General features: G+C 41.3%; 1 protein-coding gene across 3 annotated transcripts in view; it reads right to left on the minus strand.

Annotated features, from left to right (window-relative positions):
• sfxn3 (sideroflexin 3) overlaps positions 1–22,135 on the minus strand; it is a 108,585-nt gene that overhangs the window by 44,606 nt on the left and 41,844 nt on the right. For all 3 annotated transcript variants that reach the window (XM_072238882.1, XM_072238884.1, XM_072238883.1), the window contains 2 exons: positions 9,687–9,785; positions 3,734–3,809 (listed from right to left, as the gene is read on the minus strand). In XM_072238882.1, the coding sequence (XP_072094983.1) occupies positions 3,734–3,809; positions 9,687–9,785 (175 nt within the window). The remainder of the gene's footprint in view (positions 1–3,733; positions 3,810–9,686; positions 9,786–22,135) is intronic.

The raw sequence follows: 22,135 nt of genomic DNA on the forward strand, positions 1-22,135 counted from the left end.
ATATTAAACTCTAATGAACTTCCACAGTGGAAAGCACTGATCGGTTGCATCACAGTCTGGTATGGGAACGTCAATGGCCAGGGGGCTGCAGCCAGTTCCATCAAAACGACAGCCACCTTCAAGAGCATCAGGCAAAAGTGATGTCTCGGTAAGGTGACATCCATCATTAAGGGCCCCCATTATCCAGGCCATGCCCATTTCTCAATGCTGCCACCAGGCAGAAGGCATAGGAGCCCGCAGACACACACCTCAAGATCCAACAACAGTTTCTTCCCCACTGCTATCCAGTTCTTGAACTGACTTGAAAAACCCCAACACTATTATTTCCTCTTTTTCCCTCTCTCTCTCTTTCAATTTGCACTAATGTTATGTTTATTTTATTCATTTCTGTGGTGCAATTTATGTAAATTTCAGTTTGTGTGAACTTACATTTGTAATATACTGGGCTGCTGCTGCAAAAAGCTTATTTTCATGGCATTTACACCCTGGGTGTAAAAGGGCGGTGTGGTAGCATAGCAGTAATTGCAATCCCATAGCATTTGTAACAAGGTGGATGAATTGAAAGTGCAGATTGTTATTAATGATTATGATATAGTTGGGATCACAGAGACATGGCTCCAGGGTGACCAAGGATGGGAGCTCAACGTTCAGGGATATTCAATATTCAGGAGGGATAGACATGAAGGAAGGGGAGGTGGGGTGGCGTTGCTGGTTAAAGATGAGATTAACACAATAGAAAGGAAGGACATAAGCCGGGAAGATGTGGAATCGATATGGGTAGAGCTGCGTAACACTAAGGGGCAGAAGACACTGGTGGGAGTTGTGTACAGGCCACCTAACAGTAGTAGTGAGGTCGGAGATGGTATTAAACAGGAAATTAGAAATGTGTGCAATAAAGGAACAGCGGTTATAATGGGTGACTTCAATCTACATGTAGATTGGGTGAACCAAATTGGTAAAGGTGCTGAGGAAGAGGATTTCTTGGAATGTATGCGGGATGGTTTTTTGAACCAACATGTCGAGAAGCCAACTAGAGAGCAGGCTATTCTAGACTGGGTTTTGAGCAATGAGGAAGGGTTAATTAGCAATCTTGTCGTGAGAGGCCCCTTGGGTAAGAGTGACCATAATATGGTGGAATTCTTCATTAAAATGGAGAGTGACATAGTTAATTCAGAAACAAAGGTTCTGAACTTAAAGAGGGGTAACTTTGAAGGTATGAGACGTGAATTAGCTAAGATAGACTGGCAAATGACACTTAAAGGGTTGACGGTGGATATGCAATGGCAAGCATTTAAGGATTGCATGGATGAACTACAACAATTGTTCATCCCAGTTTGGCAAAAGAATAAATCAAGGAAGGTAGTGCACCTGTGGCTGACAAGAGAAATTAGGGATAGTATCAATTCCAAAGAAGAAGCATACAAATTAGCCAGAAAAAGTGGCTCACCTGAGGACTGGGAGAAATTCAGAGTTCAGCAGAGGAGGGCAAAGGGCTTAATTAGGAAGGGGAAAAAAAGATTATGAGAGAAAACTGGCAGGGAACATAAAAACTGACTGTAAAAGCTTTTATAGATATGTAAAAAGGAAAAGACTGGTAAAGACAAATGTAGGTCCCCTACAGACAGAAACAGGTGAATTGATTATGGGGAGCAAGGACATGGCAGACCAATTGAATAATTACTTTGGTTCTGTCTTCACTAAGGAGGACATAAATAATCCTCCAGAAATAGTAGGGGACAGAGGGTCCAGTGAGATGGAGGAACTGAGCGAAATACATGTTAGTAGGGAAGTGGTGTTGGGTAAATTGAAGGGATTAAAGGCAGATAAATCCCCAGGGCCAGATGGTCTGCATCCCAGAGTGCTTAAGGAAGTAGCCCAAGAAATAGTGGATGCATTAGTGATAATTTTTCAAAACTCGTTAGATTCTGGACTAGTTCCTGAGGATTGGAGGGTGGCTAATGTAACCCCACTTTTTAAAGGAGGAGGGAGAGAGAAATCGGGGAATTATAGACCGGTTAGCCTAATGTCGGTGATGGGGAAACTGCTGAAGTCAGTTATCAAAGATGTGATAACAGCACATTTGGAAAGTAGTGAAATCATTGGACAAAGTCAGCATGGATTTGTGAAAGGAAAATCATGTCTGATGAATCTCATTGAATTTTTTGAGGATGTAACTAGTAGAGTGGATAGGGGAGAACCAGTGGATGTGGTATATTTGGATTTTCAAAAGGCTTTTGACAAGGTCCCACACAGGAGATTAGTGTGCAAACTTAAAGCACACGGTATTGGGGGTAAGGTATTGATGTGGATAGAGAATTGGTTAGCAGACAGGAAGCAAAGAGTGGGAATAAACGGGACCTTTTCAGAATGGCAGGCAGTGACTAGTGGGGTACCGCAAGGCTCAGTGCTGGGACCCCAGTTGTTTACAATATATATTAATGACTTGGATGAGGGAATTAAATGCAGCATCTCCAAGTTTGCGGATGACACGAAGCTGGGCGGCAGTGTTAGCTGTGAGGAGGATGCTAAGAGGATGCAGGGTGACTTGGATAGGTTGGGTGAGTGGGCAAATTCATGGCAGATGCAATTTAATGTGGATAAATGTGAAGTTATCCACTTTGGTGGCAAAAACAGGAAAACAGATTATTATCTGAATGGTGGCCAATTAGGAAAAGGGGAGGTGCAACGAGACCTGGGTGTCATTATACACCAGTCATTGAAAGTGGGCATGCAGGTACAGCAGGTGGTGAAAAAGGCGAATGGTATGCTGGCACTCATAGCAAGAGGATTCGAGTACAGGAGCAGGGAGGTACTACTGCAGTTGTACAAAGCCTTGGTGAGACCACACCCAGAGTATTGTGTGCAGTTTTGGTTCCCTAATCTGAGGAAGGACATCCTTGCCATAGAGGGAGTACAAAGAAGGTTCACCAGATTGATTCCTGGGATGGCAGGACTTTCATATGAAGAAAGACTGGATGAACTGGGCTTGTACTCGTTGGAATTTAGAAGATTGAGGGGGGATCTGATTGAAACGTATAAGATCCCAAAGGGATTGGACAGGCTAGATGCAGGAAGATTGTTCCCGATGTTGGGGAAGTCCAGAACGAGGGGTCACAGTTTGAGGATAAAGGGGAAGCCTTTTAGGACCGAGATTAGGAAAAACTTCTTCACACAGAGAGTAGTGAATCTGTGGAATTCTCTGCCACAGGAAACAGTTGAGGCCAGTTCATTGGCTACATTTAAGAGGGAGTTAGATATGGCCCTTGTGGCTACGGGGGTCAGGGGGTATGGAGGGAAGGCTGGTGCAGGGTTCTGAGTTGGATGATCAGCCATGATCATAATAAATGGCGGTGCAGGCTCGAAGGGCCGAATGGCCTACTCCTGCACCTATTTTCTATGTTTCTAACTGTGCCAGCTATAAGTTCAGAGTTCAATTCCAGCCCCTGCCTGTAAGGATTCTGATGTTCTAACCATGAACATGTGAGGTGCTCTAGTTTCATTCCACATTTCTAAAACGTACGGGTAAGGGTTACTGAGTTGTGGGCATGTTCTGCTGGCACCAGAAGCATGGCGACACTTACAGACTGCCTCCAGCACATCCTCGCACTGTGCTGGTTGTTGATGCATGTCACTATACGTTCTGACGTACCTGTGACAAATAAAGGTAATCTTTCTTTTTTCTTTCTAACTTTTCTATGGATGCCTATGACAAAAGACATGAACTTAATGTTACCTTCATAAGAGACTTCAGTCCAAGAGCTGTGACCACTGCCCCTGTAGTTGCACTGACGTATGCAGTGCCCAGTTGGCTATATCAGATAAAAAAAAAGACATTTAGTGTGAACACAAGCATCATGTTTTTTAAAGTAATAAGCTCCCTAGCCAAGATTTATCTCAAATTAGGCTTCCAAATCTTAGAACCTGGGTTTTAATTTACATCAAAATAAGACAGTTGTTAGGCTTTTCTTTCTTGTTTCTTTATATAAAAGGAGCCAACATAAAATGAATATGGAAGTTCTAAATCCAGTCCAGAAAGGGTTCACAATCAGCACTAGCTGGCCCTTTCAGAATGAGTGTAATGCACTGAACTGTACTTTGGAGACAAGTGCATTGTATTTAACTCTATATAATCACGTAATGAACCAATGAACCACATATTGACTCAAGCCCACGATGACCACATGCTTCTTTCCAAATGCAGTACATCCTCTTTTCTGGCCTAAAGTTGCGTGGCTTAAAAAGCAAAAGTGCATCCAACACCACACTGAAGGAGCCCAAACCTCCAGAAAGCTTTAATAGCCAGCAAACACCTGACCAGGAAAACTGTAAAGACTCAGAAGAATTTTAAAGTGTTTTTTTAATGTTACTAGCATTCAGAGACATTTAAAAACTATTGATAGTGCAATAATCTTTAAATTTTTTTGAATAATTGAGTACATATCAATAAATTATTAACAGCAGAAAAATTTATCTTCCGCTTCAGTTCACTCTGCCACGAAGACTATTGAGATCAATGGGGGTTACAGGCCCTGCACAGAGTCCAACCCAGCACAGGATCGCAGAGGACATTCCCCTGTGCAAACACCCAGCATGTCCATTAAACTCTTACGCAGAGTCCAGGCCAGGGATGGAGCACACTGATAGACATTGCAGTGCTGTTCAGCAAGTATAAGTTTTACACATTTAGAACTACTAGCATCTGCCAGTGAGATCAGTTAGTAGCAAACAATACTCACTATGAGTCACAAAAAAACGTAACCTTTCCTTCTGTGGAAGTCTCAATAGCAGCATATAATAGACAAGTCATCCACTCAGACACTTCTGAACTCAAATGCTGTAGCTCTCTAAAACTCTGGTTAGAGCACACTTGGAGCATTATGTTATGCTCGGATTGCATAATAGGAAGGATGTGGAAACTTTAGAGAGGGTCCAGCAAAGATTTACCAGAGTGCTGCTGGACTGAAGAACATGTCTTAGGAGGAAAGGTTGAGCAATCTAAAGCTTTTCTCTTTGGAGTGAAGGATTGTGAGAGCTGACTTGATAGAGGTGTACAAGACGATAAGAGGCAGAGAGAGAGTGACACACACAAAATGCTGGAGGAACTAAGCAGGCCAGGCAGCATCTGTGGAAAAGAGTGAACAGTCGGCAATTTGGGCTGAGACCCTTCATCCGGACTGAAAGAGAGAGGTTAGAGGGTCAGAGTTAGAAGGTGGGGGGGGGGGGGGCAGGAGAGAAAGAAGTACAAGATTGTAGGTGACAGTATCAAGCAGCAAGGGTCTCGGCCTGAAACGTTGACTGCACTTCCTAGAGATGCTGCCTGGCCTGCTGCATTCACCAGCAACTTTTATGTGTGTTGCTTGAATTTCCAGCATCTGCAGAATTCCTGTTGTTTGCGTAAATCAAGGCTTGCTGTGTTGTCTAGAAGGCATTTCACCACGCATCGCCGAGGCTTCCTCAGTTCTGATCCATGGTGGGTAGTTTTCCAGCTTATAAACTCTGAAGGCTGCATCCACACTAGACTGGATAATTCCGTAACCGAAGCTTTTTCTCTTCGTTTTGATCCTCCGTCCACACTAAAACGGCGTTTTCCTCCCCCAAAAACGGAGATTTTTAGAAACGCTCTCCAGAGTGTTTAAATCTGAAAACGCCGGTTGGGCGTTGTAGTGTGTGTGGGGTAACCGGCTAATTTTAAAACCGCTGTCATGACGTGCCGGAACAAATGGTGGCGGCAGCGCGGCCTTTCATTGTTTTCTTGAACGCAAACTCCAACACCACAACAACAATATCTGACAATAGATGTGTCACAGCCTAATGTAACATTGTATGGAAATACAAGATAACACTGATGCAGACATGTTTTATACATTTAACAAGGTGCTTTATTAATGTATTGCTTGTGCAAACATTCAATAGATGCAATTGTCACTTTTGCCCAGTAACTCGTTTTATTGCAGATGTTAAATACAGCAAAATAATACACAAAGACATGGCAAAAGTAAAGGCAAACAAACGAGGTAACAGCAAATTTCACTTTTGCCCAGTAACAAGCCTTATTGCATTTAGTTGTAGCTGTTGTCCCTTTCATCGGTGAAGAGACTATGGCTGTAGGAAATGTTCCTGGACAAACGTGCACCAAGTCTTTCATTTGGCAATTTCCTTTTAAGTTCTTCTAGTCTGTAAATGGACAAATGCGCTACAAGTATACCATTTCCTCTTTGCTTGTTTTCTGTGTGTCCTGCGCACGCCCAGTAGGAGGAGATTCGCCAAGTACCCCTTTTAGTGTGGACGGAAGTATTTTCAAAAACGCCTGCTGTGGACGCCTATCGTTTTTACGCAAGACCGGCGTTTTCAAAGTTATCCGGTCTAGTGTGGACGTAGCCTGAGTTGTTTAAAGGTATAGAAATCATGCGAATGTCTTTAACAGTCATAGTGGTAAAGAGAGGGACATTAATCTCATTTTTGCATGAATGGAGGCGTGAACTATTGTGGAGACGCTGGGGTAGAGATGTTAGGACTGCACTGTAGGTACCTGATAAATGGTGTCGTACCCCACCAGCTCTGTTCAGGGATGGGTTTTCCAGTCTGACAAAGATAGTTAACCCCTTGTTCAAACCACCTGTCCTCCCTGTCCAAAATGTGCACATTGTTATCAAAGGAGTGTCCCTTGTCCTCTAGGTGTAGATATACAGCCGAGTCCTGGCCTGAGGTGTTAGCCCTCCTATGTTGGGCCATCTGTTTATGAAGTGGTTGTTTTGTCTCACTGATATACAGATCTGTGTTGTTCTCATTGCACTGGTTAGCATATACAATATTGCTCCGGTAGTTTCTGTCTGAGTGTGTTTGTAGGTTTGAAAAACACAAGGATTTGGTGTTTGTTGAAAATAGTTCTCAATTTCTCTGAAACTTCAGCTGCATATGGGATGACTATGTTTCTCCGTCTGCTTTGCCCCTGACCTCTGTCAACTGGGCTGATGTGCTTGCTGGTACGACACCGCCTATCAGCTACCTACAACGCAGTCCTAACATCTCCACCCCCGTGTCTCCACAACAATTCACACCTCCATTCATACAAAGATAAGACCAACAAACCTCTCATTACCTCTACGACTCTTAGGCTATGTCCACACTACGCCAGATAATTTTGAAAACACCGGTTTCGAGTAAAAATGACAGGCGTCCACACTAAGCGTTTTCCAAATATCTCTGTCCACATTAGACGAATATTTGGGCGAATCTCCTCCTACTGGGCACGCGCAGAACACACAGAAAACAAGCGAAGAGGAAACGATATATTTGGTGCGTATTTGTCCAGTTACAGAGTAGAAAAACTTAAAAGGAATTGCTCTTGGCTCTCGCGCAGGAGGGCTTAAAACAAAAAAAAACAAATACTGGAGCGTGTGGAGGCAACCGACGGGAGTTCACGAGCAGTATGACCCGGCTGACGACGAACATTGAAAAACTGACCAACTCTGTTGCATTAATAAAGCACCTTGTTAAATGTATAAAACATATCTGCATCAGTGTTATCTTGTATTTCCATACAATGTTACGTTAGGCTGTTACACATCTATTGTCAGAGAAGTACTTGCATAAAGAGGTAAACCACCTTCATACAAGCAAGGACAGAAAACAGGGCAAAGTGAGTATACTTATTTATCCAGTAAGCTATGGGTCAAAGTATTTCCAACTCTCCTGGCTTCAGTCTCGTTGCCATCTATTCTGAAATTGTTAGGTTCTGCGAAGCGCAGAATCAAATATCGCTGTGATGATTGTACGCTCTAGTATCAATTCTTTGGCGACAATAAAGTAGTAATAATAATAATAAGAAGAAGAAAACACTGAAATGCCGGGCTGTTGCCATCTGTTGCGGCACGTCATGACAGCGGTTTTAAAAAGCTCCGGTTGCCCCGTACACACTGCAACGGATATTAGGCGTTTTCAGATTTATTCACTCTGGAGACTGTTTCTGAAAATTTCTGTTTTCGGGGGCTGAAAACGCCGTTTCAGTGTGGACGGAAGGTCAAAACGAAGAGAAAAGGTTTTGTTTTCAAAATTATCCAGCGTAGTGTGGACGTAGCCTTAATGACCCTCACATGATTGCTATACCTTTAAACAACTCAGAGTTTATAAGCTGGAAAACTACCCAGCATGGATCTGAACTGAAGAAGCCTCTATGAGTGGCTTCTAGACAACACAGTAGTCCAGATGCCTTGATTTACAACTGCTTGATATATAATGAGCTGGATGACTGGGAACCTTCATAGACATAGTAGGTTGTGGGGAAACCAAGAGGGGGAAAGGGTGAAGTAAGGAGCTGGGAAGTTGATTGGGGAAAGAGATAAAGGGCTAGAGAAGGACAGGACAGGACAGAAGGCCATGGAAGAAAGGGAAGGGAGAGGTGCACCAGAGGGAAGTGATGGGCGGGGAAGGAGATAAGGTGAGAGAGGGAAATGGGAATGGTGAAGGAGAAGGGGTGAGGTGGGAAAGAGGCAATTACCAGAAGTTTGAGAAATCGATGTTCAAATCAGCTAGTGCCTTTCTTCCCCCAACACAACAATGACTAACACCAAATGACGTCCTTTTAAGGTGAATGGAGGAAACTTTACGGGAGACATCAGAGGTCGGATTGTTATTTACACAGAGTGTGGCAAGTGCCCTGCCAGAGGGTGGTGGTAGAGGCAGCTACTTTGGGACATTTAAGAAACTACTAAACAGGCACATGGATGAAAGAAAACATGGAGGGTTATGTTCTGTGTAGATTGAGCATGGAGTGGGTTTGTACAAGTTGCCACAACATTGTGGGCTGAACAGCCTGAACTGTACTGCAGTGTTCTATGTTCAAACTGATTATGCATTATTTTAGAAGTCATTTCCACTGACTCTTAATTCCTGGTGTTTTACGTAGGACTGAATGACTTTTGAGGTGTGGATTATAAATGACCCCAAGCAGCACATGATCACCAGTGTCATTTCTGGCATGCATCTAAATTGCATGCCATCTTGGTCAATGTCTCCCATCCACTACATAATGTACTGGGTGGGCACAGGAGTACATTCAGCCAGAGACTCATTCCTCTGAGATGCAACACAGAGCGTCATAGGAAGTCATTCCTGCCTGTGGACATCAAACTTTACAACTCCTCCCTTGGAGGGTCAGACACCCTGAGCCGATAGGCTGGTCCTGGACTTATTTCATAATTTACTGGCATAATTTGCATATTACTATTTAACTATTTATCGTTCTATTACTATTTATTATTTATGGTGCAACTGTAACGAAAACCAGTTTCCCCCGGGATCAATAAAGTATGACTATGACTATGTATTTGCCATTCTGTTTGCAATATCATTGAATCTAAAGAACCACATAGTTTTGTTCCCTATTATAGCAACCCACAAGTATTTACAAAACAAAGAAAAGCTTCAATTTATTACTGAAACAGAATAGCAAGAATGCAGATGGAAATAACACAAATGAATTATGAGCTTTTCCTTTCGAGGTAAAATTGACTCACATGTGCAACTTTAACTTCTTCAGTCCATCAGTTAATTTCAATGTACTAAATATTCCATTAAGTTATTATGCAAAAGATATTTATACAAAACATGCACATTGGCACAGAGATTATATTATTTCATGAAAATATTTCAAGTACTTTCACTGGAGTTATTCCAGAGTTGCTTACCCCACTGTCAGTGGTGCGTCTCCACTCCTGTTGGTGTAGTTAACGATTGCATTGAAGGACTGGTTAGCCCATTGCCAAAAGACTACTGCCGGTGTTGTCCTGGAAACGATGATTACAAGAATTACACCCTGAGCACAATAGTTTGTCGTCATTTATAAATATGTTCAGAAAGCCAGTATTATCAGCTCCATGAACTACGTTCAGATTGCTGCAATAAGTTTTTACTTCTATTACCTTAATAAAGTTCAAAGTAGATTTAATATCAAAGTACATACAGTGGCGTGCATAAGTTTGGGCATCCCTGGTCAAAATTTCTGTTACTGTGAATAGCTAAGTGAGTAAAAGGTGACCTGATTTCTTTCTTTTAAATCTTTTTATTGAACAAGTATAACAAAAAGGTAAGCCATATAGGCACTAATACACTGCTAGAATATAATAAAATTACAGGAGATATTAATACAGAAAAAAAAAAGTGATACAAACAATGTAATTTAAACATAACATACTAAGGTAACATAATAGTATACTAATTTTTATATATATATATCAATAGAGAAAAGGAAAAAAAACCCCAAAACCCACCGTGCAACTAACTAAAGGCAAAGCAAAGCAATGGGCTAACTTGGAACCAAGTAGAGTTAAAGAACTTAAAATCACGTCCTCAAACCTGACCTCCATTAAAAACAGTAAAAAAAAACAAGAAGGGTATATAAATATGGAGTAAAAAAGAGAAGAAAAAAAAATTACATTAAATGAAAATATTGAATAAAAGATCTCCAGGTCTGTTCAAATTTAAGTGAGGAATCATAAAGATTGCTTCTAATTTTCTCCAAATTCAAGCATAATATCGTCTGAGAAAACCAAAAAAAGGTGGTTGGAGCATTAAGCTCTTTCCAATGTTGTAAGATACATCTTTTCGCCATTAAAGTAAGAAATGCAATCATTCTACGGGCTGAAGGAGAAAGATTACTGGAAATTTTAGGTAGTCCAAAGATAGCAGTAATAGGATGAGGAGAGATATCTATATTCAATACCTTTGAGATAATATTAAAAATGTCTCTCCAAAAAGTTTCCAGAGTAGGACAAGACCAAAACATACGAGTTAAAGAGGCTATCTGCCCCGGACATCTATCACAAGAAGGATTAATATGAGAATAAAAGCGAGCTACTTTATCTTTGGACATATGTGCTCTAGGAACAACTTTAAATTGAATTAGGGAATGTTTAGCACAGATAGAGGAAGTATTGACTAATTGTAAAATCTGCCCCCAATCATCCACGGAAATGATAGACCCCAATTCCTGTTCCCAATCTACCCTAATCTTATCAAATGGAGCTTTCCTAAGTTTCATAATAATATTATAAATCATAGCCGATGCACCTTTCTGACATGGATTAAGGTTAATTATAGTATCTAAAATGTATGTAGGAGGAAGCATTGGAAAAGAAGAAAGTATAGTACTTAGGAAATTTCTAACTTGTGGATATCTAAAAAAATGTATTCTTGATAAATTATATTTATTAGATAATTGCTCAAAAGACATAAGGGAACCATCTAAAAAAAATCCAAAAACCGTGAAATACGCTTAGTCTTCCAAATTTGAAAAGCACGATCTGTAAGAGAGGGACGAAAAAAATATGTTACCTAAAATAGGAATCTCTAGCCCAAATTGGTTTAGATCAAAAAATTTTCTGAATTGAAACCAAATACGTAAGGTATATTTAACTATTGGGTTAGATACCTGTTTGAGGCGTTTCAAATCAAAAGGAAGAGAGGAACCTAAAATAGAGCCAAGTGTATAGCCCTGAACAGATTGTAATTCCAATGCTACCCATTTAGGAATGGATAGTATACCCTGGTCAAGTAACCACAATTTCATATGTCGAATATTAATTGCCCAATAATAGAATCTAAAGTTAGGTAATGCTAAACCTCCATCTCTCTTCGCTTTCTGTAAATGCATTTTACCCAGTCTCGGGTTTTTATTTTGCCAAATAAATGAAGAAATTTTTGAGTCAACTTTATCAAAAAAAGATTTTGGAACAAAAATCGGTAATGCCTGAAATATATAAAGAAATTTTGGCAGAAAAAACATCTTAACTGCATTAATACGACCAATCAAAGTTAAATATAAAGGAAACCATTTAGATGAAAGTTGAATAATATGGTCAATTAAAGGTAAAAAGTTAATCTTAAATAAATCTTTGTATTTACAAGTAATTTTAATCCCAAGATATAAAAAATAATTATTAATCAATTTAAACGGAAAGTTATGATATAAGGGAAGTTGTTTATTAATCGGGAAAAGTTCACTCTTACTAAGATTTAATTTATAACCTGAAAAGAGACTAAATTGTGCTAATAACTCTAAAACAGCAGGGATGGATTTTTGAGGATTAGACATATATAAAAGTAAGTCATCAGCATAGAGTGAAATTTTATGGGACTTTAAGCCCCGAGTTATCCCAGTAATATTTGGAGATTCTCGAATGGCAATTGCAAGAGGTTCTAATGCAATATCAAATAATAAAGGACTAAGAGGACAACCTTGTCGAGTACCTCGAAAAAGAGGAAAAAAAGGTGAGCTTAGAGAGTTAGTACGGACCGAGGCCACAGGAGAATGATATAACAGTTTAATCCAGGATATAAATTTCAAGCTAAAATTAAACATTTCAAGCACCTTAAATAAGTAAGGCCATTCTACTCTATCAAAAGCTTTCTCAGCATCTAAAGAGATAACACACTCAGGAACATTTTGTGAGGGGGTATAAACAATATTTAACAGTGTGCAAATGTTATAAAAAGAGTAATGACCTTTAATAAAACCCGTTTGGTCTTCCAAAATAATAAAAGGAAGTACTTTTTCTAATCTGTTTGCTAATAACTTAGAAAAAATTTTAGAATCAACATTTAATAAAGATATTGGTCTATAAGATGCACATTGAGCAGGATCTTTATCCTTCTTTAATATTAGAGAGATTGACGCTCTATTGAAAGATTCGGGAAGCTTACCAAGTTTTAATGAAGCCTCGAAAACCCTACAGAACCAAGGGATTAATGAAGGTGCAAAACATTTATAAAATTCTACGGTAAACCCATCAGGGCCAGGAGCTTTCCCCGAGTTCATAGAGGAAATAACATTCTTAATCTCATCAGTGGTAATGGGAGTATCTAGCATAGAAGACATATCCTGTGAAATCACAGGGAAGTCTAGGTTATCTAAAAAATCATTCATATACTTAAGAGTCTCGAGGAGACTCTGATTGATATAAGGAAGAATAAAAATCAAAGAAGGTTTGATTAATCCCGGCATGATCAAGTATCAGTCGGTCATTTTGATTATAAATCTGATTAATTTGAGATTTAGCATAATTAGACTTCAATTGGTTAGCCAAAAGTTTGCCAATTTTGTCACTGTGACCTGATTTCTAAAAGGCATAAAGTTAAAGATGACACATTTCTTTAATGTTTTAAGCAAGATTACTTTTTTTATTTCCATCTTTTACAGTTTCAAAATAACAAAAAAAGGAAAAGGGCCCGAAGCAAAAGTTTGGGCACCCTGCATGGCAGTACTTAGTAACACCCTCTTTGGCAAGTATCACGGGCTGTAAACGCTTTTTGTAGCCAGCTAAGAGTCTTTCAATTCTTGTTTGGAGGATTTTCGCCCATTCTTCCTTGCAAAAGGCTTCTAGTTCTGTGAGATTCTTGGGCCGTCTTGCATGCACTGCTCTTTTGAGGTCTATCCACAGATTTCTGATGATGTTTAGGTCGAGGGACTGTGAGGGCCATGGCAAAACCTTCAGCTTGTGCCTCCTGAGGTAGTCCATTGTGGATTTTGAAGTGTGTTTAGGATCATTATCCTGTTGTAGAAGCCATCCTCTTTTCAACTTCAGCTTTTTTACAGACGGTGTGAAGTTTGCTTCCAGAATTTGCTGGTATTTAATTGAATTCATTCTTCCCTCGACCAGTGAAATGTTCCCCGTGCCACTGGCTGCAGCACAAGCCCAAAGCATGATCGATCCACCCCCCGTGCTTAACAGTTGGAGAGGGGTTCTTTTCATGAAATTCTGCACCCTTTTTTTCTCCAAACATACCTTTGGTCATTGCGGCCAAAATTCAGCGTCAGAAGTTTGCAAAGGAACATATAAACAAGCCTGATGCATTTTGGAAACAAATCCTGTGGATTAATGAAGTTAAAGTAGAACTTTTTGGCCACAATGAGCAAAGGTATGTTTGGAGAAAAAAAGGTGCAGAATTTCATTGAGGGACTCTTAGCTGGCTACAAAAAGAGTTTACAAGCTGTGATACTTGCCAAAGGGGGTGTTACTAAGTACTGACCATGCAGGGTGCCCAAACTTTTGCTTCGGGCCCTTTTCCTTTTTTGTTATTTTGAAACTGTAAAAGATGGAAATAAAAAAGTAAGCTTGCTTAAAACATTAAATAAATTTGTCATCTTTAACTTTATGCCTTTTGGAAATCAGGTCATCTTTTACTCATTTAGCTATTCACAGTAACAGAAATTTTGACCGGGGTGCCCAAACTTTTGTATGCCACTGTATATGTTGCTATATACTACCTTAAGATTCATTTCCTTGCAGGCATTTGCAGGAAACAAAAGAATACAATAGAATTGTGTGAAAAATATACAATAACGGACAAAGACTGACAAACAACCAATGTGAAAAATAAGTCAAACTGTGCAAATAAAAACAATAGACGAATTGTAGAAAGTCTGAGCGTAAGCTTGTTGGTTATGGAATCAGTTCAGAGTTACGGTGAGTGAAGTTATCCCCACCAGTTCAGGAGTCTGATGGTTGTACTGTACTGAACTAGGTGGCGTGGGATACGGGCTCCTGTGCCTCCTGTCAATAGACAATAGGTGCAGGAGTAGGCCATTCAGCCCTTCGAGCCAGCACCGCCATTCACTATGATCATGGCTGATCATCCACAATCAGTACCCTGTTCCTGCCTTCTCCCCCTATCCCTTGACTCCACTATTTTTAAGAGCTCTATCTAACTCTTTCTTGAAAGAATCCGGAGAATTGGCCTCCACTGCCTTCTGAGGCAGAGCATTCCACAGAACCACAACCCTCTGTGTGAAAAAGTTTTTCCTCAACTCTGTTCTGAATGGTCTACCTCTACTGTCCAATGGTAGTAACAAGAAGAGGGCACAGCCTGGATGGTGGGTTTGTTTGTTGTGATCTGAAATGCACTAAAAATTATCTTGTTTAAGAGATCACAGCAGGGTACTACAAAATACCCAAAAGCTGTGAGACTGTCCAATTTGATGCTGATGACAAAATCAGAGCATTTTGTTAAGTATTGCTGGTCGAAGAGATTCAAGTGATTCATAATTCTTAAGGGCTTGACAGACTGGATGCTGGGAAGGTGCTTCCCTCGTGGAGAAACCCAGGATCAGGAGGCACAACTTCATTATCAGGATGGACTATTTAGATCAGAGATGAGGAGAAATTTCCACATTCAGAGTTGTCTACCTAAATAAAGGGATATGGAACCTCAGTCATTGGGTAGATTCACTGATGAAAGGTCTTGGCCCAAAACGTTGAAACGTAGATGCTGCCTTGCCTGCTGACTGATTCCAGCACTTTGTGTGTCGAGAGGTTCAGTTGTTGTCAGACCAAACATTAGAATGGGGAAGAAATATTATCTAAATGACTTTGACCATGATATGACTGTTGGTGCCAGGCAGGGTGGTTTGAGTATCTCAGAGCATCCTGGGATTTTCACACACAACAGCCTCCAGCGTTTACAGTGAATGATGCGAGAAACAAAAAGCATCTAGTGGATGGCAGTTGTGTGGGTGAAAATGTCTTGTTAATGAGGTCAGAAGGGAACAGCCAGATTGCTTCAGGCTGCCAGGAAGGTGACAGTAAACCTAATAACCACGCATCGCAATAGTGGTTTACAGAAGAGCCATTTCTGAACACACAACACAGCACAGCTTGAAATGGATGAACAACAACAGCAGACGACCACAAACGTACACACTTAGTGCAACACACATAAAAGTTGCTGGTGAACGCAGCAGGCCAGGCAGCATCTCTAGGAAGAGGTACAGTCGACGTTTCAAGCTGAGACCCTTCGTCAGGACTAACTGAAGGAAGAGTTAGTAAGAGATTTGAAAGTGGGAGGTGGAGGGGGAGGGGGAGATCCAAAATGATAGGAGAAGATAGGAGGGGGAGGGATGGAGCCAAGAGCTGGATAGGTCATTGGCAAAAGGGATATGAGAGGATCATGGGACAGGAGGCCCAGGAAGAAGGAAAAGTGGTGGGGGGGGGGAACCCAGAGGATGGGCAAGGGGTATAGTCAAAGGGACAGAGGGAGAAAAAGCAGAGTGAGAGGAAGAATGTGTGTATATAAATAAATAACGGACGGGATACGAGGGGGAGGTGGGGCATTAGCCGAAGTTAGAGAAATCAATGCCATCAGGTTGGAGGCTACCCAGACGGGATATAAGGTGTTGTTCCTCCAACCTGAGTGTGGTTTCATCTTTACAGTAGAGGAGGTCGTGGATAGACATGTCAGAATGGGAATGGGATGTGGATTTAAAATGTGTGGCCACTGGGAGATCCCGCTTTCTCTGTCCTCTGTCCTCCCACTCCCCCTCCCCCTCCCACTTTCAAATCTCTTACTAACTCTTCCTTCAGTTAGTCCTGACGAAGGGTCTTGGCCTGAAACGTCGACTGTACCTCTTCCTAGAGATGCTGCCTGGTCTGCTGTGTTCACCAGCAACTTTGATGTGTGTTGCTTGAATTTCCAGCATCTGCAGAATTCCTTGTGTTTGCGTACACAGTTAATGGCCAGTTTATTAAGTTACCCCTATACCTACGAGTGTCATTCAATGGATTTCTGGTCAGTGGGGAAATCAGCAGTTAGGGATTGTGCTGGAAAATAGCCCTGAGGATGACGATCAGTCCCGATTTTGATGATTTGTGCACCAGACGACAGGTTGCATAGCTTACTCCTGATCATTCCCAAAAAGTCCACTGTTTATTTCCCTCCATGGATTGTCTGGTCTGATGAGATCCCTCAGTATTTTGTGTGTGTGTGTGTGTTGCAACGCCGGATCATTTTCCTCCTGAAAGTATCCTTCCTGACTTTTCACATCAAGGATAAAGGATGAACATAGCTCTGAATGCTTGCCCAGCGGAACTGAGCAATCACCAGCTTATAATGCATCATGCACCTTGTTCTACCTGTCCAAACACAGTCCAACTTTTTACTAGATAATAATAGGTTGACTTTTAACCATAAGGAAAATAACTCTGTTCCATCAAGGTATGACACAAGCAGCAACTTTTAATTAACGTGATACAAGCTTCATCTATCTACATCAGTGGGATACATAAGGGAAAATACATTTTCCCTTCCTATTCCGAGCAGTAATGAGGAATGCTGTATACTGAGGCTATCATCTTTGAAAGAACACATTAAACTGAGATACTAGCAGCCTTTATACTTCATGGTATTTGCATATTTTCTTCTGACATTCTACGTGCCACAGTCCCCGAGGAGATGTCGGATTGAGCAGCAGGAGAGACAGATTAAAAGCAGCAAACAAGGCCAGCTGGGATATTTGCTGCACCACAGTTCCCAAGGAGGTGGATTGTGCACAATTAACAGTTGGCAAAAGCCAATAAATAGAAGTTAGGTTTAAGTGGAGCAACCATTGTGGAACTGGGCCAGTGTTAGATTGGGGAGTTCAGGCTTTGGTTCACAGAGGATTCAACAAGGAGAAACATAGGTTGTAGGCTATGTTCCCTCTAAGCTGTGCACGTGCACACACATTTTTCAACCAGCGCACAAAGGAAATTAATGTGCGCACAAAAGGTTAGTTACCTAAAATAAATAATGTAGTAATTAATAATTATACTTATTGAAAATAATCTTTTAGCTTAATGTTTCTGTTAACCAGTTAGTCCGTTTTTCAAATACCGCAATGTACGTCACCAATTTACGTCACCTCACCTTTGTTATTCCAGTTTGTACAGCTGCATCACGGCGGCAGCCACCTATGGCGGACAGTGTTCATATCGTAAAGTTTACAGAGATCTGTTTCAAATCCTGTAGATAGCTTACTAAGTTTTTACTTAAAAAAATATTGATTCGCTATGTCGAATTCAAAAGAAGCGAAGGGAGTGAAGCGCAAAAGAACTGCAAATTTTTTAAAAGTTGAATGGCTTAACAAAATAGTAGAAACTCCAACACAAAAAGCTCATGAGGTCATGAACGTTCAGCTACGAGAAATATTTATGTATGATTCGGAAACTGGAGTTACCTGTTTGTATTGTCGTGATGCGAAAGTTGCTGGGGAATTTGCTGGTGGAAAAAAGTGGGATGATATTTGGAAACCTGACTTTTTGAAGTGTTATTTGGCAAGTAAATCGCATTTGGATGGTGTACAAAAGCTCAGGCAACAGAACCCATCATTACCCGTTACAGGTTTCCTGAAGACGAGGTACAAGAATGGTCAGCTTTTGATTTCTCCGCGATTACAGATTGTGACTTCACATTTGGCGATGAAAAAGTTAATGCCTTATGTCTAAAATATCATGATTTTCTAGCTGAAAATACTGTAATAGTTAGACAGTTTAATGATTTTCCGTGCAAGAAAAAATTAAATCCAAACTGATTTCAAACTTTGTTCAAATGGTGGCATTTGTACTTCAAAATGAACAGTTTTGTGACCTTGCACAGTTGATGGACACTGGGGGAACCTTTCCCACGTCTAGTGCGGACTGTGAGCGAGGTTTTAGCCTAATGAATCAACTCAAAAGCAAGCTGAGAAGCCGTTTAGGTGAATGTCATTTGGATACATTAATGAGAATCAAAAGCTTTCAATTGGATGGAAGTTCTATTAGTCTAGAAAGAGTATACAAAGAATGGGTAAATGCCAAAGAAAGGAGAGAGAAAAAATAACTGAGTGACTTAAGTGTGTATGTTATTTTGTTGTTATTCCGTGCAGTTTTATGTCAAATATTTTGTAAACCTACATAAACTGTGCCATGTGTGCATTCAGTGCGCACATACTTTTGTCACAGGAAAAAAAAATGCACAACGTAAGATTTTTGCACCCACTGACTACTAAAAATTAGAGGGAACATTGGTTGTAGGTACATTCTTTTTGTTTAATTTTTCTTTCTTTCTTTCTCATTGCACAGCTAGAGCAGTCGGGATGTTGGGCAGGATAGTGGAATGCTCCTCTTGCAGGATGTGGGAGGGCAGGGAGACCACCTGTGTCCCTCACTACTACTCCTGCAAGAAGTGCACCTAGCTGCATCTTCTAACACTCCGTGTTGAGGAGTTGGGGCTGGAACAGGACAAACTCTGGATCGTTCAGGGAGGCAGAGGGGATCACAGACAGGACATACGGTGGTGGTGGGGGGGGGGGTAGTTACACCCAAGGTGCTGGACACAAGTGTCTGAGTGAAGTTCAGGAGGGGGAAAAGGGATACTCCTGTGGCCATTCCCCTCAGTAACAGGTATATCACTTGGATAGTATTGGGGAGGGGGAGTATGACATAACAGAGGAAGGCCATGGCAGTCAATGTTCTGGCACTGAGTGTGACTCTGTGGCTCAGAAGGGAAGGAGGGAGAACAGGCAAGCTGTGGTGATAGGGGATTCATTGGTTAGGAGAACAGACAGGAGGTTCCTGGATGGTATGTTGGCTCCTAGTGTCAGGGCCAGGGACATCTCAGATGGAGTCCACAGCAACCTTAAGTGAGAGGGTGAGCAGTCACAGGCCATGGTCCACGTCAGTACCAGTGACATGGGCAGGAAGGGGGACAAGGTCCTAAGTGAGTTTAGGGAGTTAGACGCTTGTCCTGTGGGGATGTGCCTTTTTCTGATTGTCGAAAGTCACTTCCATTGTGATTGGTTAGTTTAGAAGCTGCAGCTGCTTTTCGCATTGGATCGATGCCTGGTGTCCAGCATCAAATATCCTTTGTATATAAAATAGCACGTGGAAGGGGCTTGCTCTCTTCTTCCTTTAAGGCAAGGATGCAAATGATAATTGCAGAGACGTGTTCTGTGCACACTTTTAACCATGTTTATTGAATGGACGTATGTTTGTTAAATATTCAGTTTTGTAGTATCTATAACCTGGGGAATATGAATGTTTGGTTGAATTTTTACTGTTTTAAATAAATTATTAATATACCCATTTGAAGTCAGTGCATTTTCTGTCTCACTTGCTAGACCAGCGAACCTGATTCAACATTACATTTGGCGCTGCTTTGAGCAGGGTCTGGCTTTTTGAGCAGAAATGCATTTCTTTAAGAGGTTATTTAAAAGAGAGGACCCTCAGTATGAGCAATGCAGAGTCCCAGGATGGACAGATAATACTGCAGGTTTTGGAAGTTTCACTAACTTACCGATGGATTACGGGATGCCGGTGAATTGGTCAGACCCGTTAGATTTCACCGGGGTTGAAATGGGACATCACATTGCTTATATACTTAAATCATTGGGTTTTCCCAGAAGAAAGGATAGCTGGCAGGATGCTTTCTGGCTTTTTGCAGCAATTGTAAGACATCATTAAAAAAGATAGCGAGTCATTGAATGAATTGGAAGATCTCAGTCAGCACTGTATTATTCTGAGGGAATCACCATTGACAGCTCAGAGTAGAGCTATAAAGCTAGAAGATATGAAGTTACATATTGCCTGTCGGCTAATGAAAGTACAGAACTTAGAGACGGCTAAAGGGGCTAGTTGGGAACCTGATCCCATTAAGGTTCGAGCCATGTTGAGACGGGGCTTTGATCCTACTGTGGGGCTGGGAGATGGGGATATCTGGCTGGATGATGAAAATGAGGGATAGAGAGTAGAGTGGACCCCTCAGTTTAATCCTCGAAATGATCGCTGTCTCCCTTGTATGTCCAAAACCGTACGGTCCAAGCTAGTGATGATCTGTTCCCACACACGCCATGGGGGGGGGGGGGGGCATCGGTCTGCAGCTTCTTCCTCTCAAGAGGAAGAGGGGACGAGGCTCAGGAATGTGTGGGGTATGGTGTAATGGACACCTTCAACACAACAGAGCTCAGAGAATTCTCCGATAAGGAGTGAGCAAGTTCAGGGGATAGGTACAGACAAGGCTGGGGAGTCTTTGGCCGGATGGTTATTGAGGATATGGTATTGGGGGGGGGGGGGGTACTGGAGTGACCCTATCTAACAGAGAGGTGGATGCTTTAGTGAGCCTGTCATCCCAACACGTGATCAATAACGCCCTGAGATCACTTCTTGCTTCCCCTGAGCTTAATGCATCACTATAGATTCGGGTAATGGCAGCAGTTAAATTTGGGTATACCACTTTTGTTGAATGTAATTTAAAACCCCAAGTGGAATGGAGCAGAGTAGAGGAGGGTACTAAAGTTCTTCGCCACTGGGCTCTTATCAATATCATGATAGTGATATCCCACCAGAGGATATTGAATTAACTTCTGGAATAGTGGGACACGTGGTTACGGAAGCAGTTTTCCCAATAAAGGAGGTAGTGCTGTCTTTAAATCCACCACTGAGAGGAACGGAGTCGTCAACACTAAGGTTTTCTTTTCTTCCATTTTTACGTTATTAAAATTGCCCAAGTCTTTTTAGTTTAGTTGACTAATTCTGTTTAGATTAGTTTTTTTTGGGGTGGGGTTTGTTTTTTTTAAATTTTTTTTCTTTTTCATGATTTTTCTCCTTTTTTTTTTGTCCTGTATTATTCATTGCTATCCTACATGATTGGGAGTTTTGTCAATTTATACCATTTGGTTTTATAATTACTCATCTTAAGTATAACAATGTATTTCCAACAATTTTGTATTATTGCTATGTTATGTTTATATTTTATGAAACTAAGAAAAAGAAAGAAAGTAAATCCACCACTGCTGGTCATCCTACAAGTACAGCGATTTCAGTTATGACAAAGTTTAGAGTATGTAGAAGAGGATGTGTGCAGCCAGATAAGGAAGTTGGATAGGCAGATGGAAGGTGTGGGATCCTGAAAATCCCATAACAAAATGCTTTTGAAGCTGCTTAAAGCTGAGATTCTGAAGGAGCAGGTAAATGGGGTTCCTACCCCACCCTCGATGCAATGTAGAAATACTGTCAGAGGGGCAAAAACAGGAGACTGTTGAGGAGGAAAGGTCGTTCTTCAAGTCCTCTGGAGATAAGGATTCCTTTTGTCCTCTGCCAGAGTCCTTGCATTTCATTCAGGGCTCCCTGCAAAGGACACCGGCCAGCAATGGGAATCGGAGGGTGGTTAGTGCCTCATTGTTGTAGTGAGTGGGACATTCAACCTGCATCCCTCTTCCTATAAATAGTGTGAATGATTTGAATGTGGAGAAACGAGGTGTGTGTGTGTGTGTGTGTGTGTGTGTGTGTGTGTGTGTGTGTGTGTGTCCTTTAAGAGACTGTGAACGCACTGGGCTCCACCCAGTTGCTTT

This window comes from Mobula birostris, chromosome 21 (assembly GCF_030028105.1).
Source record: "Mobula birostris isolate sMobBir1 chromosome 21, sMobBir1.hap1, whole genome shotgun sequence".
NCBI lineage: Eukaryota > Metazoa > Chordata > Chondrichthyes > Myliobatiformes > Myliobatidae > Mobula > Mobula birostris.